Source organism: Electrona antarctica (genome assembly GCF_951216825.1).
Source record: "Electrona antarctica genome assembly, contig: scaffold_160, whole genome shotgun sequence".
In the NCBI taxonomy this organism is placed as follows: domain Eukaryota; kingdom Metazoa; phylum Chordata; class Actinopteri; order Myctophiformes; family Myctophidae; genus Electrona; species Electrona antarctica.
In genome coordinates this window covers 78,775-106,568 of record NW_027638313.1, presented here as the reverse complement: position 1 = coordinate 106,568, position 27,794 = coordinate 78,775, and the positions used below count along the sequence as shown (strand labels likewise).

Genomic DNA, 27,794 nt, shown 5'->3' with positions numbered 1-27,794 from the left:
TTTTTTCAGACCTCTAGTTCTAGGAAACACAGAATGGGGGAACTTTTTTATTATTTCCAGATTTTCCACACAACAGCTCTAAGGTACATTAATGACATAGTAAAATGTTGAAAATGAGTGGAATGCCCCTTTAAGGTTAAAGAATCATCATCATTAAGGAACAATACTTTTGGAAAAAAGAAAACTGTTAGGATTTAGAAGACATTTAGTAGAATCTGGTCTCAGGTCTTAAAGGGTTAAATTAGATTATTAACCCCTTCAAGCCCCTATACACTTCATCATACGACACATAGGAAATAAATAGCTGATCTACAAGCTCACAGAGCAGGCTGAGAAGAAAAACTATACAATAATGAAGCAACGATTCTGATCTGATGACACGAGAGACAAAACAACAGTGTGATCTAGTTGAGCTCACACAACAACTCAGCAGTGGATCCATAACCATAAACCCCAAGTCCAACATGGAGGTTGTGTGTGAACGTGGTGTGGACTGTGTGAAGGACAGTCATGGTGTCGTCAGACACACCGTAGAAGGACAGAGTACCTGCACTGTGGTCCAGGTACACTCCGACTCTGGAGGACACACGGCCTGGGATGGGAGTCCTAATGCCTCTGTGTCTGAAAGTATAACCTCGTTCTGTACACCATAAACACCACGATTTATCATTGTATACAAATGAACATTCATAACGAGACCCTGTTCTGCTGATATCTGTATGTGAGACTGCTATAACACAGTGTCCACTCCACTCTACCTCAGAGTACCAGCGTCCACTCAGAGCCTCTCTACTCAGAACCTGCTGCCATCCAGTGAATCTCTCTGGGTGATCAGGATGGTATTGATCTGTGTCCATCATTGTTACTTTTCTGTTCCCTTTAGACAGAGACAGGCGTTGTTGAGCTGTGTTTGGATCCAGTGTGATCGGACGTGAATACTGTAAGAACTCAGCTCTGGTCTTGGGTTCTGCTGGTGTTGACAGTGAAACCAGTGGCGGATTTACCAATCTGGGGGCTCCCAGCAAAGCTGAGGCGGGGGGGCGGAGGGTGGGCTGCGGGCGGACTGCGGGCGGGCGGCGGGGGCTCCCCGCCTCGGGGCTCTGCGCAACTGCGTGGTCTGTGTCGTGCAATAAACTGTCCCTGAGTGAAACATCCACTCTGTTCACTGCCTCTGAGACGTTTGTCCCTTCCTCTGTGAGAATGTCCTCTAGTCTGTCCCTCATCTTGGACACGGCCACAGTCACATCTTCAAAGTGTCTCAGAGGACAGACATGGCTGCTGGCTGGGTGTGTAGATTCACTGGTGGTTGAGAGGGAGGAGGTGTAACGCTGTAGAAAACGGATGTGATCCTCTGTGAGTGAGAGCTGCTCCAGCTCAGCATGTCTCCTCCTCAGTTCAGTGACCTCCTGCCCCGCACGCCTCCTCAGTTCTTCAGCACTACTCACTTGACGTTCCTGCTGGTCTCGGATCAGCTGCCTCACCTCAGATCGTCTTCTCTCCATGGAAGAGATGAGCTCAGTAAAGATGGCGTCGCTGTCCTCCACTGCTCTGTCGGCACGGTGCTTGATGGACTCCACCTCCTGGTGAAGCCCCTTCACGTCTTTCTCTCTCTCCTGGATTCTCTGCTGGATGTTCTGCTGACTCTTATTGACCTCTTTCTGTCTCTCGGCCCGTTCTGCTGCGGCCGAGGTCGTATCGTGACCTTTGTGTTCTTCCACGGAGCACAGAGAGCAGATACACTGCTGATCGGTGCGGCAGAAAAGCTTCCTCACCTCGTTGTGACGAGAGCAGATGTTCTCCTGAAGCTCTCCGGAGGCTTGGACCAGCTGGTGTCTCTTAAAGGCAGGAGACTGATAGTGAGGCTGGAGGTGAGTGTCACAGTAAGAGACCAGACACTGAAGACAAGTCTTCACAGCTTTCAGTCTCCTCCCAGTGCAGACATCACAGGCCACATCTCCAGGTCCAGCGTAGCAGTGATCAGGAGGAGCAGCTTGGAGTCCTGTTGATAGATTGATACAGCATTTATTTATCAATATGATAAAAATATATATATTTCATTTGTCTATGTGCCTGTACCCTCATATTAATACAAAAAAAGTAAATTATTATTATTACTGTGTAGCCATCATAAAGCACAGAGCAACGGTGTCAAAAGTAATAAACACTATAGCCTACTATTAAAAAAATGGTCAATCATTGACCAAATCCTCAGTGAGGATGCAGTGGAGAGACATGTCCTCAGTGAGGATGCAGAGACAGAGACAGAGACATGCAGGAGGACAGAGACAGGAGGACAGAGACAGGAGGACAGGAGGACAGAGACAGGAGGACAGAGACAGGAGGACAGGAGGACAGAGACAGGAGGACAGGAGGACAGGGACAGGAGGACAGAGACAGGAGGACAGGAGGACAGAGACAGGAGGACAGAGACAGGAGGACAGGAGGACAGAGACAGGAGGACAGGAGGACAGGGACAGGAGGACAGAGACAGGAGGACAGAGACAGGAGGACAGGAGGACAGAGACAGGAGGACAGAGACAGGAGGACAGATACAGGAGGACAGGAGGACAGAGACAGGAGGACAGGAGGACAGAGACAGGAGGACAGGAGGACAGGAGGACAGGAGGACAGAGACAGGAGGACAGGAGGACAGAGACAGGAGGACAGAGACAGGAGGACAGGAGGACAGGAGGACAGATACAGGAGGACAGGAGGACAGATACAGGAGGACAGAGACAGGAGGACAGAGACAGGAGGACAGGAGGACAGATACAGGAGGACAGGAGGACAGATACAGGAGGACAGGAGGACAGAGACAGGAGGACAGAGACAGGAGGACAGGAGGACAGATACAGGAGGACAGGAGGACAGATACAGGAGGACAGGAGGACAGAGACAGGAGGACAGAGACAGGAGGACAGGAGGACAGAGACAGAGACAGAGACAGGAGGACAGGAGGACAGAGACAGGAGGACAGATACAGGAGGACAGGAGGACAGATACAGGAGGACAGGAGGACAGAGACAGGAGGACAGATACAGGAGGACAGGAGGACAGAGACAGGAGGACAGGAGGACAGGAGGACAGAGACAGGAGGACAGATACAGGAGGACAGGAGGACAGAGACAGGAGGACAGGAGGACAGAGACAGGAGGACAGAGACAGGAGGACAGGAGGACAGAGACAGGAGGACAGATACAGGAGGACAGGAGGACAGAGACAGGAGGACAGAGACAGGAGGACAGGAGGACAGAGACAGAGACAGAGACAGGAGGACAGGAGGACAGAGACAGGAGGACAGATACAGGAGGACAGGAGGACAGAGACAGGAGGACAGATACAGGAGGACAGGAGGACAGATACAGGAGGACAGGAGGACAGAGACAGGAGGACAGGAGGACAGAGACAGGAGGACAGAGACAGAGACATGCAGAGCTGGACATTAACTAAGTACATTTACTAAAGTACTGTAAATGTACTTAAGTACTGTAACAATCCTAATTACTTTAGTTACTTTGTAGATTTTGATTATTATTACAAAACATACATTAACGTTGTATTCCTGAGACTGTCGTAGTTGCGTGGGCGTGGCCTGTCACAACTAACAGAAATACAAACTGCAATGTAAGTTCAATGAAAAAAACAACAATAATTAAATCCTTAACCCATTCTGGACGGGAACCCCTTTTGCTATTTTAACTAAGCATTATGTTATACTTGAAAAATTATGTTATACTTGAAAAATAGCAGATCTACAAGCTCATAGCGCGCCACCGAGTGGCGCGCTACGAGCTTGTAGGTCTGCTATTTTTGAAAAATCGTGAAAATGCGGCACAAATCTTTGAATATATTTTTTCAGAAGACTTTTTTTTAAATGTCGACGTCAAGCCTAAATGGATTAATTATTACTGCAATTATTTGTGTGACATTATTAACCGTCACCTTAAATTAGTAATGGTGACAGCCGTACACGTGGTGTGGTTATTGTTTAGTTAAATTAGTAATGGTGACAGCCGTACACGTGGTGTGGTTATTGTTTAGTTAAATTAGTAATGGTGACAGCCGTACACGTGGTGTGGTTATTGTTTAGTTAAATTAGTAATGGTGACAGCCGTACACGTGGTGTGGTTATTGTTTAGTTAAATTAGTCATGGTAACAGCCGTACACGTGGTGTGTTTATTGTTTAGTTCTGGGTAAAGTCCAGACCTTCTGGGACACAGTGATAAATCACATGTCATATCTCCTGTTTTCTACTCCATATAGTTGACATGGCTGGCATTGGGACTCCATATATGGACTTGACACTTTATCATACAGTCCTGATTGGCCAACGTTATTGGAGTTGAGCATGAAAGAGAGAGAGAGAGAGAGAGAGAGAGAGAGAGAGAGAGAGAGAGAGAGCAGCCAATGAGGGAGCAGAAAACAGCACTGGTCATGTGACCCATAAAGCGCTCGAGGCAAGCTGTAGATTTACTTAAGTAAATGTACTTAGTTACTTTCCACCGCTGTTTTTGTACGTACGTTTCATGTCTTTATGGGTTCAGTAAATGTATATCTGACAGACAGGGAGCTGTTTTTACAAGAGAACTTAAAGGTCTCACCTGTCTTCTTCAGGCTCTCCACCACCTCAGCCAACATGGTGTTTCTCTTCAGAACAGGTCTTGGGTTGAAGGCGTGTCTGCATTGAGGACAGCTGTATCTCCCTCTCTGATCGTCCTGGTTCCAGTATCCTTCGATACACGTCCTGCAGTAGCTGTGTCCACAGGGAACAGTCACTGGATCCTTCAGTAGATCCAGACAGATAGAACAGCAGAACTGTTCCTGATCCAGTTGAACTCCCTGCTGCGCCATTTTAGTGGCACTTACAGTACTCTATCTGATCAGACTCTGACTGACTGACTATCAGAGGAGTTTAGTTTGGACTTTGGTTGCATTTCCTCAGAAATCACATGACATGGGCGGTTCATCCGGGTTGTGTGTGTGTGTGTGTGTGTGTGTGTGTGTGTGTGTGTGTGTGTGTGTGTGTGTGTGTGTGTGTGTGTGTGTGTGTGTGGTATGTGGGTGTGTTGGTGCTGGTTGATGGGGTTGATAACAAAGGGCTTGGCAGGAATCTGGCTCCACTTCATTTCCTTGTGTACACTGTAGCCTACAGCACAAACATGAGGTACAAACAAATGGTTCAACTTTATATTGAGCTTGTGTTCAGGTAGAAATACTATTATATTATACACTCAGGCGAGGTTCAAGGACATGAGCAGAACATCTGAGATCTAAACACAAAGACGTTCAGAGAAAAGATTAGATCTTAATTTAGACCAGTAGCACTGTGCGCTACCGACTGGCTCTACCAGTGTGTCTGCATGTTTGGTGTGTGTGTGTGTGTGTGTGTGTGTAACGGACTTCTTTTGGTAGTCAAAGGACACGAACAGGAACCTCAGAAGACAGTTTATTCTGTAAGCACAACAAATAAGACACCATTTGTTGTAGAAATGGTCCACTGCATAGTCTCAGACAGTCTCAAAGGAGCACGGAATCCACTCATTTTAGCCTAACCAATAACATTCGCATCTGTCTGTTTAGCCTGACCAATAACATTAACTTCTGTCTAATACATGTTTTCTTTTTATTATATAATAGTCTTAAAATCCAAATACAATCATGCAATGAGAATACCCTAGCAGCATACAGGGCTAAACATTGAGTGTACAATTACAGAAGAACTACCAGCAAAACATTACATAAAACAAGTTATAGTTGGTACATTATATATATAGCTCATACCTGTAAGCACAACAAATAAGACACCATTTGTTGTAGAAATGGTCCACTGCATAGTCTCAGACAGTCTGTGTGAAACACAACACAAAAGTAAACTCACTTTATTTTCGCGCAAAAAGACAACACTGCATGACGTCATCACTAGTCCCAACGTGATAAACCAAAAGCTTTTTACAACAAGATTCAGATCACTCAAATTGATATTATCATAATGACCCAACGTCATATGTATATTAGACCTGTATGCTTTCATTTAAGCTGAAATGAACACCGTTTCATAACAAAAACATAAAATAACATCGCAGTGTTTTCAGAGAACCCTCTCACCTCAGAGGAGCACGGAATCCACTGAGGCAGCTACAGCAACACCACTAGGACAAACAGAGCGGCAGCTACGGGAACACCACTAGGACATACAGTGTGATATGCAGTGAACCAAAGTGCTATATATCTTAGTTTGAACTTTGAACCAACAAAAATATGTTTGGTACTGCTCAATAGTGGGCAAATTAACAACTCAATTTAACTAACTATTTAACTCTGTTACATGTGTGTGTGTGTGTGTGTGTGTGTGTGTGTGTGTGTGTGTGTGTGTGTGTGTGTGTGTGTGTGTGTGTGTGTGTGTGTGTGTGTGTGCGTGCGTGCGTGCGTGTGTGTGTGTGTGTGTGTGACACGTATGTGTCTTAACCGGCCACGTATGTGTCTTAACCGGCCACACATGTGTCTTAACCGGCCACGCATGTGTCTTAACCGGCCACGTATGTCTCTTAACCGGCCACGTATGTGTCTTAACCGGCCACGCATGTGTCTTAACCGGCCACGTATGTGTCTTAACCGGCCACGCATGTGTCTTAACCGGCCACGCATGTGTCTTAACCGGCCACATATGTGTCTTAACCGGCCACGTATGTGTCTTAACCGGCCACGCATGTGTCTTAACCGGCCACGCATGTGTCTTAACCGGCCACGCATGTGTCTTAACCGGCCACGTATGTGTCTTAACCGGCCACGCATGTGTCTTAACCGGCCACGCATGTGTCTTAAACCGGCCACGCATGTGTCTTAACCGGCCACACATGTGTCTTAACCGGCCACACATGTGTCTTAACCGGCCACGCATGTGTCTTAACCGGCCACGCATGTGTCTTAACCGGCCACGCATGTGTCTTAACCGGCCACACATGTGTCTTAACCGGCCACGCATGTGTCTTAACCGGCCACGCATGTGTCTTAACCGGCCACACATGTGTCTTAACCGGCCACGCATGTGTCTTAACCGGCCACGCATGTGTCTTAACCGGCCACGCATGTGTCTTAACCGGCCACGCATGTGTCTTAACCGGCCACGCATGTCGGAGCCACGGGTGAGTCTTAAAGCTGCTATTATTTACTGTTTGGAAGTATGGGGTAACTCATTCAAGAGTAATGACTCCTTTGATTATGTTACAAAAAAGAGCGTTAAGAATCATGTATAAAGAAGATTTCAGAGCACACACCAATAGGCTTTTTATGTTATCAGGTGTTTTGAAAATCATGGATTTGGTTGAATTACAAACATTATTAGTGGTGTTCAGAACGAAAAAAAATCATTACCAATACAGTTACAGAAGTAATTTATGTTTAGCTCAGAGGATGAGGACCATAGAAGAAGACATGATTTTAAACATCTGTTCGCTCTGACAAATGTCCACTTTTGTGCTGTTACAGGTATAATGTAATGGAATTCACAAAACCAGGAGTTATGGAATTCACAAAACCAGGAGCTGAAGAGTTGTACAACAGTGTTTCAGTTAAAGAAAGTTTTTAAAAAAGAAAAAATTATAAAATATGAATTAGAAGGTTAGATATAAGTGTTCTTTTGTTTCCTCAGCGTTGTTTTTGTTCTTTGTCTTTGTTGTTTTTTCTTTCTTTTTTATTTGATGTAATCGTGGTGATATAAAATGTAGCATCAATTAGATGTGTTTTTAATGATAGGGGCAGGTCTAAATAAGATTTATCTTCTTCCTGCTCCTTTTCTTTTCTGGTATGGAATATGTAAAAAATAAGTACAAAGTAAAATTTATATAATCATGTAAAACCATAACTGAAATGAAATAAATAAATATGAAATGAAATAATATCTCAAAATTGTCATGACCTTTTTACAGCCAGCAATGGGTAGAACGCTCCCAAAAATAATGTAGTCTCTGTGACACCTCTAGGGGCCACAATCTGAATGTAGTCTCTGTGACACCTCTAGGGGCCACAATCTGAATGTAGTCTCTGTGACACCTCTAGGGGCCACAATCTGAATGTAGTCTCTGTGACACCTCTAGGGGCCACAATCTGAATGTAGTCTCTGTGACACCTCTAGGGGCCACAATCTGAATGTAGTCTCTGTGACACCTCTAGGGGCCACAATCTGAATGTAGTCTCTGTGACACCTCTAGGGGCCACAATCTGAATGTAGTCTCTGTGACACCTCTAGGGGCCACAATCTGAATGTAGTCTCTGTGACACCTCTAGGGGCCACAATCTGAATGTAGTCTCTGTGACACCTCTAGGGGCCACAATCTGAATGTAGTCTCTTTGACACCTCTAGGGGCCACAATCTGAATGTAGTCTCTGTGACACCTCTAGGGGCCACAATCTGAATGTAGTCTCTGTGACACCTCTAGGGGCCAAAATCTGCATTCAAAGATGTTCCTATAGAAGCTTGGTCATTGAAAAAATAAAAAACGGTCGCAATGACTAACCAATCAGGAAGCAGACAGGCAAATCGACTAATCTAATGTCTAATCTCAACGCCCGCCTGCCTGCCTGCCCGCCTGCCCGCCTGCCCGCCTGACCGCCCGCCCGCCCAAAAATATGAGGTATGCCTATACCTTAGCATAATTAGAGAGACTGTTTTTATTCTATCTATCAATGTTTTTTATTATCGATCTACCTATCTATTGAATACTTTATTAACTGTTTGCAAAGTTTTGCAAAGAGGATGTTTAATCAGTGCGTTTTGACGAGGAATTTCCCATCACCATAGGACATTTAAATACATTGAAATGTGTCTATACAAACTCAGCTTTGAAGCTCGGAACCACGCTGTGCCTGACACATGGCTCCTGGGATCATTTCCTGCTCACCTGTTCCTCCCCTTTACCTCTGCATCCGGTTCCCACACCCCCCCCCCCACCCCATCTCTTCCTTCCTTCCTTCCTTTTGTCCTGTCTACATCCTGTCCCTAAAACCCCTTCTCTCATGTCTCTTTCGGGCCCACCTTCTGGGTGTGGTCTATCACTGCATATAAGCTGTACCTCTGAATTGTGACATTTATGGCTACATTGAGACCCGCGGTGCTGCAGCATCGATGTAATGCTGTGCACGTTAAATAAACCATCATCAAGCTTGCCTCATGATTCCTCATGCGTTTAGTGTGTACAAAACTGCCACATCAATTTGGTGTCTAGAAGTGGGATCCAGCGTCGTCTGAGCTCCGGAAGATCAATCACGACTGATTGTCCATCACGTCAACGAACGGCTCAAAAAAGGACAGAGATCAACAGAGTCGCGGCTGCGATCTACGGAGTTCAGCGCCTGGATTTAAAAAAACCCGTGGCTAGTTGGCTACACTGAAACGGTGAGAAATTTCCAAATTCCAATTGAAGTGCTACATTTTTAAAGGGTTTAATTAAGTATGCTAAATTCTAAGACCATATTTTGCCAGCCTATCTATTGTGTAAATCTAGCCTAGTGGACAGAAAACGACCTTGCATTAAATAACACAACGACACCTTGTTACACTGTGGAAACAGCAAAAGATATCTTGTTGCACAAGCAGCATAAAGACATTTTGCTGTCCTCACAGAATAGCACAAAGATAGTTGCATGTTTTGAAAAACAACGACACCTTGTTAATCTGTGGAAACAACAAAGATACCTTGTTGCACAAGCAACATAAAGACATTGTTGTCCTCACACAATAGCATAAAGATAGTTGCATGAAGTCAAGTTTGTAACACAACGACACCTTGTTACTCTGTGGGAAAACATAAGATACCTTGTTGTATAAAACAACATAAAGACATTTTGTCCTCACATAGTAGCATAACGATACCGTGTTACATTGCAGTCAAAATTGTAACAAAAAGACACCTTGTTATCCTCAAAGGATAACATAAAGATACCGTGTTACTTAAGACTAGACAGTCCACATTGCTGTGTACTGAGAGAAAAGTGTGCCGGTCCCAGAGAACAGGGACAGGTGACAGATTAACATGGTGGGAAAATACTAGTAAATAGTCTAGGAGCATTTTACTGTCTCAGTGATTGTGATAAACTATTGAAAAAGTACATAGCAGTAATTAAATATGGGTAATAAAAAAAGTGCAGTCGCACTCCCAGAGGACAGAGAAAGGTGGTCTTCTCTAATGCGCGATATGGTTGCGAAATATGGCCTAGGAGCGTTAGACTGTCTTGATGAGTGGAAACAAATGGGGTTTCCGGAGCAAGGCTCTTTAAGTGTGGGAAAATTGCTTGAATTAGATAAACTACTAAAAAAAGCTGAGAAGAAAATGAGACAGAAAAAGACAGTAAAAACATCCAAACTTGACAAATGTGACCTGAACAAAAAAGTATTTTCAATGTGGATGGAGGAAGCACAGTACAGACAACGGGAGAGTCATATGAAAGAACTGCCAGACATAGATTCTTTAATGGAGGAGGAGAGCCAACCACAGGCTCCTCCTCCATATATCGCTTCAGGGCCCAAATATTCGCAGAATTCTATTTTTTATCCTTCTCTGCAGGCGCCATCCCAAATCGGCCTCGACTGCCCTCCTATGCCAGCCAGTCAACCCCCGACGTCTACCAGCCGAAACGTCACTGCTCTCCTCACACCTTCTGATCTCACCACAAGCCCGCAACCCCCACAGAGCAGTCAACCCCCCTGTCTACAGACTGCTCTCCTCACACCTTCTGATCTCACTGCAAGCTCGCACCCCACCCCCCCCCCAGAACATTCAACCCTCCTCTCTGGGAAACCCACAGCCCCCCTCCGCTCCGACGCCATCCCTGGTGTCTGCTATGCTCACCCTATTGGAAGAAGTTCAACGCAAAGAAGGCAACATGAACTCCACTCAAGCCAATGACACCAATAATAACCAACGTCCATCCTACACTGACATTTCTAACCCAGAGCTGGGCAACGGTAACAATACAAACACAGCACAGCCAACAACTCCAGTTCCCGCATCAACAAGACAGAAGACCTTGCCCCCACCAGTATATCGGTCCACCCCTATTCACAACGGGGAGACAGCGGCTCGTCACAAGAATATCGCCATCACCCAGGACAACACACTGTCATATGGGCAGGGAAGAAGAAGGCCTGGGGCAGTAACACGTGCACAGGGGGCGCCACGGTTTTATCATCTGCCAGGCAACACGCCCACCTCAAATGAACTTTATTCTGACCCATGGATGGATGAAGAGGAAGACAACATAATACAGGCAGCTGACATGCAATGTCCAATGGTAGAAGTAGCCAACCCGTACGGCGACGTAATGATGGTACAACGCTTATGGTCCCCAGACGACATATCCCAATATGCCGCTACACTAAAGAAGCCCAATGAAGTGGGAGGACGCCGCTGGACTCAAGAACTACAGGCTTTTTGTCGTACATACAGACCTACCATGAAAGAGGTACTTGACATCTGTGCCAAGAACATGGAACCTTCCGAAATGCAAGCAGTCCTAGATGTTGCCCAAACATATCAAGATGAGAGGCCCGTCCATGTACAATTTGAGAACAATTACAGATACATCACTGCTGTGGATACAGTTTGTGAGAAGATTATGACACTCTTCCCAACGATATTAAATCTGACTGAAGTGCACAACTGTAAGCAGGGCAGAGATGAAACGGTCAGTCAGTTCCACCACCGCCTGGAGGAAGCCATACTCACCCACGGAGGGGGAAAAGATCCGAACGACCCATTTGCCAAAGCCTTCCTGGTCAGTCAGCTAATAAGCAACATGCATGACAAACTCTCTAAGCGTGTGAAACAATCTCTCATTGGCTACAGAACAGCTGATCCGGCCGACATCCTCAGGCACGCAACTCATGCAGAGGAAGTCGAAAACGACATGAACGAAAAAGAGAAGAAACAGGATCAAGAAAAGACCGAAGCCCTCCAACTTGCCATGATTAGTGCTGTCACTACGCTGTCAACAGACAAAGAAGAACGACAGCAGGAGACACCATATGACGACAGTAGAGGCTATTATGACGATCAAGCCTACCATTCATCAGAGCCAGGCTATTATGACGATCAAGCCTACCATTCATCAGAGCCAGGCTATTATGACGATCAAGCCTACCATTCATCAGAGGGAGCCAGCAGAGACCGAAGGGACGAAGAGGATTATGGGCACCGGCTGGCAGGGACTGGTGGACAGGATAACTGGGGCCGATGAGGGACAGCGCTTCCAGACAAGAATACAATCGCCAGTCCAGGTTATGCACCCATTGCACACACACACACACACACACACACACACCCCCCCTGGAGGACTGTCCTACACACACACACACACACACACACACACACACACACACACACACACACACACACACACACACACACACACACACATACACCTCCCCCTATCAGACGGCCCAATTAAAAAAAAAGAAGAAAAAAAAAAAAAAAAAAAAGTGGGGAGAATCACTTGACGGTGGACTCTTAACGCGTGTTGGACAGTTTGCGTCATGGGAAAATCGTTTCTCATCTGGAAAGAAAATATTGTTTGAAATATATGATTTTGTTTTCTGTTTATCTGTTATGTTATATTTTGCTGTGCTAATACAGGTCAAATGAATTCAACAGGGTACTGTATTAGTATCATTTTTAGGGTTTTTGGTTTATTTGGTTATATGATTTTGTTTTCTGTTTTATCTGTTATGTTATATTTTGCTGTGCTAATACAGGTCAAATTAATTCAACAGGGTACTGTATTAGTATCATTTTTAGGGATTTTTGGTTTATTTGGTTATCTAACCACGATTGTTATTGCAGTATGCTCAATTATTAGCTACTAGTGCTTCTATTTTTTATGTATTTTCTTCAAATGTGATATTATGATGTATTATTTTGATATTGATGGAAAATTCACATTTATTGTTTAATTAAGTTGTTGTTTAATTAACAAAAGGAGGGATTTGACGAGGAATTTCCCATCACCATAGGACATTTAAATACATTGAAATGTGTCTATACAAACTCAGCTTTGAAGCTCGGAACCACGCTGTGCCTGACACATGGCTCCTGGGATCATTTCCTGCTCACCTGTTCCTCCCCTTTACCTCTGCATCCGGTTCCCACACCCCCCCCCCACCCCATCTCTTCCTTCCTTCCTTCCTTTTGTCCTGTCTACATCCTGTCCCTAAAACCCCTTCTCTCATGTCTCTTTCGGGCCCACCTTCTGGGTGTGGTCTATCACTGCATATAAGCTGTACCTCTGAATTGTGACATTTATGGCTACATTGAGACCCGCGGTGCTGCAGCATCGATGTAATGCTGTGCACGTTAAATAAACCATCATCAAGCTTGCCTCATGATTCCTCATGCGTTTAGTGTGTACAAAACTGCCACATCAGTTTCCATTGGGGTTCAATCATCCAGAAGATAAAGGCATATAATAACATCAGTGTGTTAAAATCTTCCGGCGTAGTCTGAAAACCCACCTCTTCAGACTCCACCATGGCCCGTAGCACTAGCCCCTTAGATAGCACTTTATGTAGACTTAGATACTATTTTAAATATAGCACTTTATGTAGACTTAGATAGTATTTTAAACAGGCTGCATGTTACGTAGACAGCACTTAGAATTGCATTTTATGTAGTCATAGCACTTTATAGCACACATGTATAGTATGTATAGTTTACATAGATATTCCACTGTTATGTTCTTAGTTTACGCTTGTTTCATGATAACTACTTTTTATATATGTGATGTATGCCATGCTTTTTGTTATTGCTTAATGTAAGTCGCTCTGGATTAAGAGCGTCTGCTAAATGCCTAAATTGTAAATTGTAAAATGTGATCCAAAAGCACGCTAATATGTTTAAATAAATATAATAAAGGATAAATTAAATTAATGTAATGTCGCCTGGTGCGATCGTCAACAGCGCTGCCTGTGTCTGCTTGCAGTAACAGCAGCACAGCCTGCCTGTCACTCAAGACGGCCGTGGCCACGCCTCCGCCCCCTTTTCAGGGAGAGGGAGTGACTTTACAGCAGAGAAATGAACCACAGAACACAGTACAGGTCGCGGTGCGTCTCGTTTTGAATTCTTAATTCTGTTTCGAACGACACCAACGGAAATCTAGAATCGGGTTATATTTTCGTTTTAAATACCTATTTCTAAGTTTGTAATGAACCATTTCTAAACAGTATTCAGAACACGAACGGTATTCTATGTTTTAATTTACCATTTCTATATTTGACAAACAGTATTCAGAACACCAAACCGTATTCTGAATACTGTTCAAATGGCCATAAAATACACGGACCAGGTCAGAAGGTTTCTTGCATGGTATTAAATCTGTGTGGGGGGGGGGGGGGGGACAGCCTGACAGGTGTGTTACTTAGGCCTCACTCACACCTTCACATCTAGCATACAACATTGTTGGATGCTAGATGTAAACAAAGGGTAAGTGTCATGGCCGCCCCAATGCATTTCCAATGGAAGTCACATGGTTTGACACAACATTTTTGTTGTACGGCTTTCGGCTGTGTTTTGACTGCCCCCCCTCCCGCTCATACAACAACAATGTTGTGTCAAACCATGTGACTCCCATTGGAAATGCATTGCGAGCTTGCATCAGTAAACAAGTCTCATGCATCAGCTACAGTGTTGGGCATCGTTACTTTAGAAAGTAACGTCGTTAGATTACTGGATTACTGCCCATAAAAATAATCCCTTACCGTTACAAATTACCTTCTGAGAAAAGTAAAAGGTTAGATTATTTTCCGTTATTTTCCGTTACCCGACAATTAAAACCCATTTTTAATGCTTGCGCAAGTTGTTTACATTGTAGGCTATTAGGCTACTGCCTACCGTCATTGCGCCGCATTATTACGGCCCTAATTAACTCTATGGTACGAGAATGATACACACCATGAACTGACCATAGACAATATCCCCTTTACAGCTCTCTCTTTATTAACGAATATAATTCGCCACAATCGCCAGCCTATACACGTAGGACTGGACAGAAAGGCTGTTGCGCTGCGCTCCAACCAGCCAGCAGCGCGCATAATGCCCTCTCCACGGCGCACACCGCGGCGCATGAAATGAAATGAAATGAAATCTATATTTACCCAGGGTATCTGGGCTAAGCTCAAGAACTTGTTTCCAGCCAGGCCCTGCTCATAGAACACATTTCATCGTAGTGGTTCAATGCCTTGTTCAAGGGCACTTCAGCGGTGGTAATTTTAACGTGTCGGACGGCTGATTCGAACTAGGAACCTTCCGGTATCAAGACCGCGCCGCTATCCGTTCGGCCACCGCTGCCACGAACACCACCACCACCGTGGACCCACGTATGAACTACATAGTTTATAAGAAATGGCACGGCGGCCATCCAGTGACAGTAACAGAATGAGAATCCTGTAACCTGTTATTTTGGGGGGGCATTAGCCCTGAAACAGGGCCGCGGGAAGGTATTTACAGTAGGAGGTGCTGAACGTTTAGGAGGGGGTGCGCACGTGTAAGCGTGCGCCGCAAAATGCGCGTGCACACACCTCGTGCACGCACATTTGTGCATTTTCACACGGAAAAGTGGCTTTTACTTTCCTATATATACTATAATAACCATCTGCCTCCTGTGCCGCAGTGAACTAACGCTACGCTTGATTTTTGTCACGGACATACAAAATAAATGGTCAATAATTTTACCAGAAACCCAAATAGCTAGCCCTAAATGTATACAAATGGCCTCATAATGTGCCATAGTGACTATGCCTGTGTGCTACACATTTTAAAGGGGGGCTAATTCAAGAAGAACAGAAGGGCCCAACAGTCTCATTGTGGGCATGACATCTATTTAGCCCTTGCCTTTTCATCTTATTATAGACCACTAATTCAAATGTGTAGGCTATAATTATGAAAAAAATCTAACAATAATAACATTATTTATGATTAACATACTGATGATTGCACCTGACTTGACAAAATGGTTGAAATTCTTCCATGTACACAAATACATATGGCTGAGATTCAGTTCTAAATTTCTTGTTCTCAGTTCTCTGTTTGCTGGAAAGTTCTTGTGAAATGATTTGTGGTTTGCCACCAAGTTCCCTTTATTCACTATCACTGCATATAGTTGTACAATATGTCTTTTGTGTCATGCCGTCTGTTCCCAAACTCATTTAACTGATGTCTTGTCTCATTAGTAGTAGCTAATAATAAACAGGTCAATCCTGTGTTAATTCACTCTATCCCACTCATTTGTTAGTTTCAAGAGTAGTAGTGGTTTCCGTTAAGGTGAACAAGTATTCAATGTTGATGAGAAAGTCTTAGAACATGCGCACCGGTAGGTGGTGTGATGTAAGGAATTATGCCAGTGGAACAATGAAAGGGCAACAATGAAAGCCAGCTATTAGCAAACATTACTTCTAGCTGTCTGTCTTGTCTTGCATCCTCACCTGACATTAATGAGCATGTCATCCCGACACTTCACCAGTCACCAAAATAATTCAAACTAATTATTTAAATATTTTGATATATTGTAGACATTATAACCAACATAAAAAAATGTCACAGACATGGACAAGTCTTGCCAGTCTTGTACGGACATGTTGATGACCCCTGGAACAAACAGACACATGCAATTAACCAGAATTAGGCGCCGATACTGTGATACATACAGCATACTTATTAGGCATAGTAACAAATCTGTTTTGAACATATACATAAAATGTTTTTTTCTAAGATTATTCATCTTCCCCTCCTGTCCGATGGGGGGAGGGGGGGCTGTGCCTGGGGGGAGGAGGTGCTCCAGCCCCCCTACTTACCTCAGCCATGCCCTGAAACATGACTGTCATGCTCGTGAAGTACGAGCGTCATGTGAACCATGGCTAGGGGGGCATCAACAACAGCCTGTTGATGATGAATGTTACTATGAAACTTAAACAATTCATTAAACTAGTACTCACCAAATGACGCAGCCACGGAGGATCTACCATGTTTAACGTAATTCCAAAGTGTTTAGCCTACATTGTTTAAGTCAAAGACGCATGCGTTTTTTTGGGCTTAAAGCATGTTGTTATTATTCCACTACCGGCACTGTCATGGCAGCTGGCTACAACCGAAACAACTTCCTCTTCCTCTTCAAAATAAAAGCTGCTTGTAACAATACTTTTATTTCTTAAGTGAACTTACAGGATGTAGTAGACGCAGGATGTATAGTAGGCTATACTATGCGCTGCGCGTTGGGGCTTGGGAAGACAAATCACACAGAAGGCAGGAGAAATAGACTCCAGTCGGGGCTTTATTCTTTTTAAATCTTGCACACAAAATGAACAGGGACACATTATAGTAACGAGATTACTGTTTTGGAAAAGTAACTAGGTAACTAACTACTAAATTGCAAAACTAACTACTTACTTTATTCCGTTACCAATAAAAGTAGTCCCTTACATAACGCCGTTATTAATAGCTCCGTTACACCCAACACTGATCAGCTATACAACAATCTGTTGTGACCGTGTGAGTCAGGCCCTACTACCGCAGATGACAACCATAAAGTACAAAACGCAGACGAGATCTCTATTTCAATGCATACACAGGTCTGTATAGGAATACACAGGTCTGTATAGGAAATAAATAGGCTTATATTAGTGGAAATAGCCAATAATGCACTTTTGCACAAAATAACACCTGGACCTCTTTGGTGGGGACGTAACAACCAAATAAAGGTAAGAAAGCCTTCTAGCATGGAATTCTCCTTTGAAGTAAAAGTAGCAATACTTCAATATAGATCATACTCTGTTACAAGTTAAAACTCTGGAGTTCCAAATGTACTTCCACAAGTACTAAAGTATTGACATCAAAATGTACTCAAAGTACGGAAAGTAAAAGTACTCACGATGCAAAATGTCCCGTTTCAACTTTTCAAGATTTGACAAAAATGTTTGTAAAAAAAAAGCCACCTCTGACCAGTGTTGTTTTTGGCAGCAACTTTTGATTTTAGTTTTAGTCATTATAGTCTCTTAAATAGTTTTAATTTAGTTTCAGTCACATTTTAGTCACCTGGAAGGTTTTAGTGTTAGTCTAGTTTTAGTCGACTAAATATTATAAGATTTTAGTCGACTAAATCTACAGTTGATTTAGTCGACTAAAATGTTCTTTGTCGGGCCTTGATGCCGTCTTAATAACTGATTTTACACTTGCTGAAAATAGCCGATCTACAAGCCCACAACGCGTCGCAGCGTTGTGGGCTTGTAGATCGGCTATTTTCAGCATGCAACCAAGTCTAAAATGACTTATACTGGATCTCTTGTCCACTCGTCCCTTCCTAACATTTTAGTCTAGTTTTTATTGTTGACGGAATTGTCAGTATATTTAGTCTTAGTTCTAGTCGTTACGTAGACAGCACTATAATTGCATTGTATGTAGTCACAGTACATATGTATAGCATAGTATAGTATATATGTATAGTTTCATTATATAGATTTTCCACTGTTACGTTCTTAGCTTACGGTACGCATGTTTCATGATAAATGCTTTTTTTTGTGATGTATTCCCATGCGTTTTTGTTCTTGCTTAATGTAAGTCGCTCTGGATTAAGAGCGTCTGCTAAATGCCTAAATTGTAAATTGTAAATTGTAAATTGTAGTCGTCATAGCTTATTTTTCATTTAGTTTCCATTTGGTTTTCGTCAGTGAAAAAAGGCAGTCGACGAACATTTTTCTTCTTAGTTTTAGTCGAGGGAAACAAGACTGCATCTGACAGGTTTAGGAGGAGCTTCTGGAGTCACACAAGTATAGAAGTGTAATAATTATTAAGGGTCATTTTAATCATTTCATTTCAATCATTTTATTGCTGGAATATTTCAGTCTATTGACCTTTGACCTTCTTCAGGCAGAATCAAACGCAGGACAGGATATAATTATGTTCATCACTTGATTGAAGGAATGTCCACACCTGTGTCAAAACAGGTCATTGAGAATGATAGCTCATGGGAGTTGTAGTCCTATCAGTGAACTACAAGTGTCCACTGAGACACATCTTTACACATCTGTGTCACCTTATAGCTTTTAACCTCTTTATCCATTATTAATACATCTGTGTCACCTTATAGCTTTTAACCTCTTTAACCATTATTAATACTTCTGTGTCACCTTATAGCTTTTAACCTCTTTAACCATTATTTATGACTTTAGCTGTTGAAAAATAGCAGATCTACAAGCTCACATATGTTTATTCTTTTTTATTTTTTTTTATCAGAAAACAGTCAGGATTTAAATACATTTTTATTTCATTTTTGGATGAAAGGCACAGGCGTACGAAGAAAATACACATAAAACATAAACATAATTCTTTGCCAACTACAATCAGTGGCTTACAGCCAATCAGTGGCTTACAGCCAATCAGTGGCTTACAGCCAATCAGTGGCTTACAGCCGCTTGCCTCATTTTTAAAAATCCTACCCCCAAACCCCAGCATCAACCACCGTTGACAAAAAAAAGGAAATAAAGTAATGATTATAACAATTAAATACAACGTAAAAATCGATCGAACAAATTGCAAATAATAAATAAATAAAAAATAATCCCTCCCAACGCACCCCGTCATAGGCCTGACAAGAAACATAAATGAGCAAAGATTTCAACAAAGACCAAAAAAGAAAAAAGGGGATTATACAGATATAATTAGTTATATATGTCATGCTAGTTATACAGTAGAGGTCCTAACTTGATAGAGAATATGGTTCCAGCTGTCTATTGTTTGATAGTTTGCACCATTTCATCTAGCTGTGGAAAGATCCATTGTTACAACATCAGTTAATAACTGTTTCCAGTGATTAACCCATTTAGGCCTGACGTCGAAATAAAAAAATAAGTCTTCTGAAAGAATATGTTACATTTTCAAAGATTTGTGCCGCATTTTCACGATTTAAAAAAAATAGCAGACCTACAAGCTCGTAGCGCGCCACTCGGTGGCGCGCTACGAGCTTGTAGATCTGCTATTTTTCAATAGCTAAAGTATAACGTAATGCTTAAAACACCAAAAGGGGTTCCCGCCCAAAATTGGTTAAAGGGCAGAGAATGTGGAGCTTGCCATCGCAGTGCCAACGTTTGTTTTGCAGCGGTACTTCCTGCCAGCCAGAATCGTCTCTGAACAATACTTAAAGTTAACGAATCATCATCATTAAGGAACAATACTTAAAGTTAACGAATCATCATCATTAAGGAACAATACTTAAAGTTAACGAATCATCATCATTAAGGAACAATACTTAAAGTTAACGAATCATCATCATTAAGGAACAATACTTAAAGTTAAAGAATCATCATCATTAAGGAACAATACTTAAAGTTAACGAATCATCATCATTAAGGAACAATACTTAAAGTTAACGAATCATCATCATTAAGGAACAATACTTAAAGTTAACGAATCATCATCATTAAGGAACAATACTTAAAGTTAACGAATCATCATCATTAAGGAACAATACTTAAAGTTAACGAATCATCATCATTAAGGAACAATACTTAAAGTTAACGAATCATCATCATTAAGGAACAATACTTAAAGTTAACGAATCATCATCATTAAGGAACAATACTTAAAGTTAACGAATCATCATCATTAAGGAACAATACTTAAAGTTAACGAATCATCATCATTAAGGAACAATACTTAAAGTTAAAGAATCATCATCATTAAGGAACAATACTTAAAGTTAAAGAATCATCATCATTAAGGAACAATACTTAAAGTTAACGAATCATCATCATTAAGGAACAATACTTAAAGTTAACGAATCATCATCATTAAGGAACAATACTTAAAGTTAACGAATCATCATCATTAAGGAACAATACTTAAAGTTAACGAATCATCATCATTAAGGAACAATACTTAAAGTTAACGAATCATCATCATTAAGGAACAATACTTAAAGTTAACGAATCATCATCATTAAGGAACAATACTTAAAGTTAACGAATCATCATCATTAAGGAACAATACTTAAAGTTAACGAATCATCATCATTAAGGAACAATACTTAAAGTTAACGAATCATCATCATTAAGGAACAATACTTAAAGTTAACGAATCATCATCATTAAGGAACAATACTTAAAGTTAACGAATCATCATCATTAAGGAACAATACTTAAAGTTAAAGAATCATCATCATTAAGGAACAATACTTAAAGTTAAAGAATCATCATCATTAAGGAACAATACTTAAAGTTAACGAATCATCATCATTAAGGAACAATACTTAAAGTTAACGAATCATCATCATTAAGGAACAATACTTAAAGTTAAAGAATCATCATCATTAGGAACAATACTTAAAGTTAACGAATCATCATCATTAAGGAACAATACTTAAAGTTAAAGAATCATCATCATTAAGGAACAATACTTAAAGTTAACGAATCATCATCATTAAGGAACAATACTTAAAGTTAAAGAATCATCATCATTAAAGAACAATACTTAAAGGGGAAAACCACCCATTTTCAACATTTTACTATGTCATTAATGTACCTTAGGGCTGTTGTGTGGAAATAATAAAAAGTCCCCCCATTTTGTGTTTCCTAGAACTGTAATTATGAAAAAGATCATTAACATGGTGAAACACATCTTGATGACATCATCAAGATGTGTTTCACCATGTTAATGATTTTTTTCAGACCTCTAGTTCTAGGAAACACAGAATGGGGGAACTTTTTTATTATTTCCAGATTTTCCACACAACAGCTCTAAGGTACATTAATGACATAGTAAAATGTTGAAAATGAGTGGAATGCCCCTTTAAGGTTAAAGAATCATCATCATTAATGAACAATACTTTGGGAAAAAAGAAAACTGTTAGGATTTAGAAGACATTTAGTAGAATCTGGTCTCAGGTCTTAATGGGTTAAATTAGATTATTAACCCCTTCTAGCCCCTATACACTTCATCATACGACACATAGGAAATAAATAGCTGATCTACAAGCTCACAGAGCAGGCTGAGAAGAAAAACTATACAATAATGAAGCAACGATTCTGATCTGATGACACGAGAGACAAAACAACAGTGTGATCTAGTTGAGCTCATACAACAACTCAGCAGTGGATCCAGATCCAAGCCCAAATCCAACATGGAGGTTGTGTGTGAACGTGGTGTGGACTGTGTGAAGGACCGTCATGGTGTCGTCAGACACACCGTAGAAGGACAGAGTACCTGCACTGTGGTCCAGGTACACTCCTACTCTGGAGGACACACGGCCTGGGATGGGAGTCTCAATGCCTCTGTGTCTGAAAGTATAACCTTGTTCTGTACACTCTAAAGACCACGATTTATCATTGAATCCAAATACACATTCATCACCAGACCCTGTTCTGCTGATATCTGTATGTGAGACTGCTATATCACAGTCTCCACTCCTCTTTACCTCAGAGTACCAGCGTCCACTCAGAGCCTCTCTACTCAGAACCTGAGGCCATCTAATGAATCTCTCTGGGTGATGAGGATGTGATTGACGTGTGTCCATCCATGTTACTTTTCTGTTCCCTTTAGACAGAGACAGGCGTTGATGAGCTGTGTTTGGATCCAGTGTGATCGGACGTGAATACTGTAAGAACTCAGCTCTGGTCTTGGGTTCTGCTGGTGTTGACAGTGAAACCAGTGGCGGATTTACCAATCTGGGGGCTCCCAGCAAAGCTGAGGCGGGGGGGCAGAGGGTGGGCCGCGGGCGGACGGCGGGCGGGCGGCGGGGGCTCCCCGCCTCGGGGCTCTGCGCAACTGCGTGGTCTGTGTCGTGCAATAAACTGTCCCTGAGTGAAACATCCACTCTGTTCACTGCCTCTGAGACGTTTGTCCCTTCCTCTGTGAGAATGTCCTCTAGTCTGTCCCTCATCTTGGACACGGCCACAGTCACATCTTCAAAGTGTCTCAGAGGACGGACATGGCTGCTGGCTGGGTGTGTAGATTCACTGGTGGTTGACAGGGAGGAGGTGTAACGCTGTAGAAAACGGATGTGATCCTCTGTGAGTGAGAGCTGCTCCAGCTCAGCATGTCTCCTCCTCAGTTCAGTGACCTCCTGCTCCGCACGCCTCCTCAGTTCTTCAGCACGACTCACTTGACGTTCCTGCTGGTCTCGGATCAGCTGCCTCACCTCAGATCGTCTTCTCTCCATGGAAGAGATGAGCTCAGTAAAGATGGTGTCGCTGTCCTCCACTGCTCTGTCGGCACGGTGCTTGATGGACTCCACCTCCTGGTGAAGCCCCTTCACGTCTTTCTCTCTCTCCTGGATTCTCTGCTGGATGTTCTGCTGACTCCTATTGACCTCTTTCTGTCTCTCGGCCCGTTCTGCTGCGGCCGAGGTCGTATCGTGACCTTTGTGTTCTTCCACGGAGCACAGATAACAGATACACTGCTGATCGGTGCGGCAGAAAAGCTTCCTCACCTCGTTGTGAAGAGAGCAGATGTTCTCCTGAAGCTCTCCGGAGGCTTGGACCAGCTGGTGTCTCTTAAAGGCAGGAGACTGATAGTGAGGCTGGATGTGAGTGTCACAGTAAGAGACCAGACACTGAAGACAAGTCTTCACAGCTTTCAGTCTCCTCCCAGTGCAGAAATCACAGGCCACATCTCCAGGTCCAGCGTAGCAGTGATCAGGAGGAGCAGCTTGGAGTCCTGTTGATAGATTGATAAAGCATTTATTTATCAATATGATAAAAATATATATATTTCATTTGTCTATGTGCCTGTACCCTCAAATGAATACAAAAAAAGTAAATTATTATTATTACTGTGTAGCCATCATAAAGCACAGAGCAACGGTGTCAAAAGTAATAAACACTATAGCCTACTATAAAGAAAATGGTCAATCATTGACCAAATCCTCAGTGAGGATGCAGTGGAGAGACATGTCCTCAGTGAGGATGCAGTGGAGAGACATGTCCTCAGTGAGGATGCAGTGGAGAGACATGTCCTCAGTGAGGATGCAGTGGAGAGACATGTCCTCAGTGAGGATGCAGAGACAGAGACATGCAGGAGGACAGAGACAGGAGGACAGAGACAGGAGGACAGAGACAGGAGGACAGGAGGACAGAGACAGCAGGACAGGAGGACAGAGACAGGAGGACAGGAGGACAGAGACAGGAGGACAGGAGGACAGAGACAGGAGGACAGGAGGACAGAGACAGGAGGACAGGAGGACAGAGACAGGAGGACAGAGACAGGAGGACAGGAGGACAGGAGGACAGGAGGACAGAGACAGGAGGACAGGAGGACAGAGACAGGAGGACAGAGACAGGAGGACAGGAGGACAGAGACAGGAGGACAGGAGGACAGAGACAGGAGGACAGGAGGACAGAGACAGGAGGACAGAGACAGGAGGACAGGAGGACAGGAGGACAGAGACAGGAGGACAGGAGGACAGAGACAGGAGGACAGAGACAGGAGGACAGGAGGACAGAGACAGGAGGACAGAGACAGGAGGACAGAGACAGGAGGACAGGAGGACAGATACAGGAGGACAGGAGGACAGAGACAGGAGGACAGGAGGACAGAGACAGGAGGACAGGAGGACAGAGACAGGAGGACAGGAGGACAGGAGGACAGAGACAGGAGGACAGAGACAGGAGGACAGGAGGACAGAGACAGGAGGACAGGAGGACAGAGACAGGAGGACAGGAGGACAGAGACAGGAGGACAGGAGGACAGGAGGACAGAGACAGGAGGACAGAGACAGGAGGACAGATACAGGAGGACAGGAGGACAGAGACAGGAGGACAGGAGGACAGAGACAGGAGGACAGGAGGACAGAGACAGGAGGACAGGAGGACAGGAGGACAGAGACAGGAGGACAGAGACAGGAGGACAGGAGGACAGAGACAGGAGGACAGAGACAGGAGGACAGGAGGACAGAGACAGGAGGACAGGAGGACAGAGACAGGAGGACAGGAGGACAGAGACAGGAGGACAGAGACAGGAGGACAGGAGGACAGGAGGACAGGAGGACAGAGACAGGAGGACAGAGACAGGAGGACAGAGACAGGAGGACAGAGACAGGAGGACAGAGACAGGAGGACAGGAGGACAGAGACAGGAGGACAGAGACAGGAGGACAGAGACAGGAGGACAGATACAGGAGGACAGGAGGACAGAGACAGGAGGACAGGAGGACAGAGACAGGAGGACAGGAGGACAGAGACGGGAGGACAGAGACAGGAGGACAGGAGGACAGAGACAGGAGGACAGATACAGGAGGACAGGAGGACAGAGACAGGAGGACAGAGACAGGAGGACAGGAGGACAGAGACAGGAGGACAGAGACAGGAGGACAGGAGGACAGATACAGGAGGACAGGAGGACAGAGACAGGAGGACAGGAGGACAGAGACAGGAGGACAGGAGGACAGAGACAGGAGGACAGGAGGACAGGAGGACAGAGACAGGAGGACAGAGACAGGAGGACAGGAGGACAGAGACAGGAGGACAGATACAGGAGGACAGGAGGACAGAGACAGGAGGACAGGAGGACAGAGACAGGAGGACAGGAGGACAGAGACAGGAGGACAGAGACAGGAGGACAGGAGGACAGAGACAGGAGGACAGAGACAGGAGGACAGGAGGACAGAGACAGGAGGACAGGAGGACAGAGACAGGAGGACAGGAGGACAGAGACAGGAGGACAGAGACAGGAGGACAGGAGGACAGAGACAGGAGGACAGGAGGACAGAGACAGGAGGACAGAGACAGGAGGACAGGAGGACAGAGACAGGAGGACAGAGACAGGAGGACAGAGACAGGAGGACAGGAGGACAGATACAGGAGGACAGGAGGACAGAGACAGGAGGACAGGAGGACAGAGACAGGAGGACAGGAGGACAGAGACAGGAGGACAGGAGGACAGGAGGACAGGAGGACAGAGACGGGAGGACAGAGACAGGAGGACAGGAGGACAGAGACAGGAGGACAGATACAGGAGGACAGGAGGACAGAGACAGGAGGACAGGAGGACAGAGACAGGAGGACAGAGACAGAGACATGCAGAGCTGGACATTAACTAAGTACATTTACTAAAGTACTGTAAATGTACTTAAGTACAGTAACAATCCTAATTACTTTAGTTACTTTGTAGATTTTGATTATTATTACAAAACATACATTAACGTTGTATTCCTGAGACTGTCGTAGTTGCGTGGGCGTGGCCTGTCACAACTATTCCATCATCTCCTAATCGCAATCATTTCAGATATAATCACAATTATTTTTGCATAATCGTCAAAATGTCGATTAACATTTTTTTTAAATAGCAGAAATAAATAGCAGATCTACAAGCTTACAACACCCTATTTTGTACATTAAATGTATCAGTGATTTCAGTTATTTTTTAAGTTATTTGTCATAATATCTGCTCTGTGCAATTTGTGATAACGACGTCTAAAAGGCAAACAGAAATACAAACTGCAATGTAAGTTCAATGAAAACAACAACAATAATTAAATCCTTAACCCATTCTGGACGGGAACCCCTTTTGCTATTTTAACTAAGCATTATGTTATACTTGAAAAATTATGTTATACTTGAAAAATAGCAGATCTACAAGCTCATAGCGCGCCACCGAGTGGCGCGCTATGAGCTTGTAGGTCTGCTATTTTTGAAAAATCGTGAAAATGCGGCACAAATCTTTGAATATATATTTTTTCAGAAGACTTTTTTTTAAATGTCGACGTCAAGCCTAAATGGATTAATTATTACTGCAATTATTTGTGTGACATTATTAACCGTCTACCTTAAATTAGTAATGGTGACAGCCGTACACGTGGTGTGGTTATTGTTTAGTTAAATTAGTAATGGTGACAGCCGTACACGTGGTGTGGTTATTGTTTAGTTAAATTAGTCATGGTGACAGCCGTACACGTGGTGTGGTTATTGTTTAGTTAAATTAGTCATGGTAACAGCCGTACACGTGGTGTGGTTATTGTTTAGTTAAATTAGTCATGGTGACAGCCGTACACGTGGTGTGGTTATTGTTTAGTTAAATTAGTCATGGTAACAGCCGTACACGTGGTGTGGTTTATTGTTTAGTTCTGGGTAAAGTCCAGACCTTCTGGGACACAGTGATTAATCACATGTCATATCTCCTGTTTTCTACTCCATATAGTTGACATGGCTGGCATTGGGACTCCATATATGGACTTGACACTTTATCATACAGTCCTGATTGGCCAACGTTATTGGAGTTGAGCATGAAAGAGAGAGAGAGAGAGAGAGAGAGAGAGAGAGAGAGAGAGAGAGAGAGAGAGAGAGAGAGAGAGAGAGAGAGAGAGAGAGAGAGCAGCCAATGAGGGAGCAGAAAACAGCACTGGTCATGTGACCCATGCAGCGCTCGAGGCAAGCTGTAGATTTACTTAAGTAAATGTACTTAGTTACTTTCCACCGCTGTTTTTGTACGTACGTTTCATGTCTTTATGGGTTCAGTAAATGTATATCTGACAGACAGGGAGCTGTTTTTACAAGAGAACTTAAAGGTCTCACCTGTCTTCTTCTTCTTCTTCAGGCTCTCCACCACCTCAGCCAACATGGTGTTTCTCTTCAGAACAGGTCTTGGGATGAAGGCGTGTCTGCATTGAGGACAGCTGAACGTCCCTCTCTGATCGTCTTGGTTCCAGTATCTCTCGATACACCTCCTGCAGTAGCTGTGTCCACAGGGGACAGTCACTGGATCCTTCAGTACATCCAGACAGATAGAACAACACAACTGTTCCTGATCCAGTTGAACTCCCTGCTGCGCCAT

At 43.6% G+C, this 27,794-nt stretch overlaps 1 protein-coding gene across 1 annotated transcript; it reads right to left on the bottom strand.

Annotated features, from left to right (window-relative positions):
- On the bottom strand, positions 1–27,794 carry LOC306918176 (E3 ubiquitin/ISG15 ligase TRIM25-like; the record flags this gene model as incomplete). Its single annotated transcript, XM_079531056.1, has 4 exons — positions 1–1,999; positions 4,603–4,873; positions 22,691–23,685; positions 27,536–27,794. 4 exons carry the CDS (start codon positions 27,792–27,794, stop codon positions 405–407), a joined length of 3,120 nt encoding a protein of 1,039 aa, XP_079387182.1. The 3' UTR covers positions 1–404.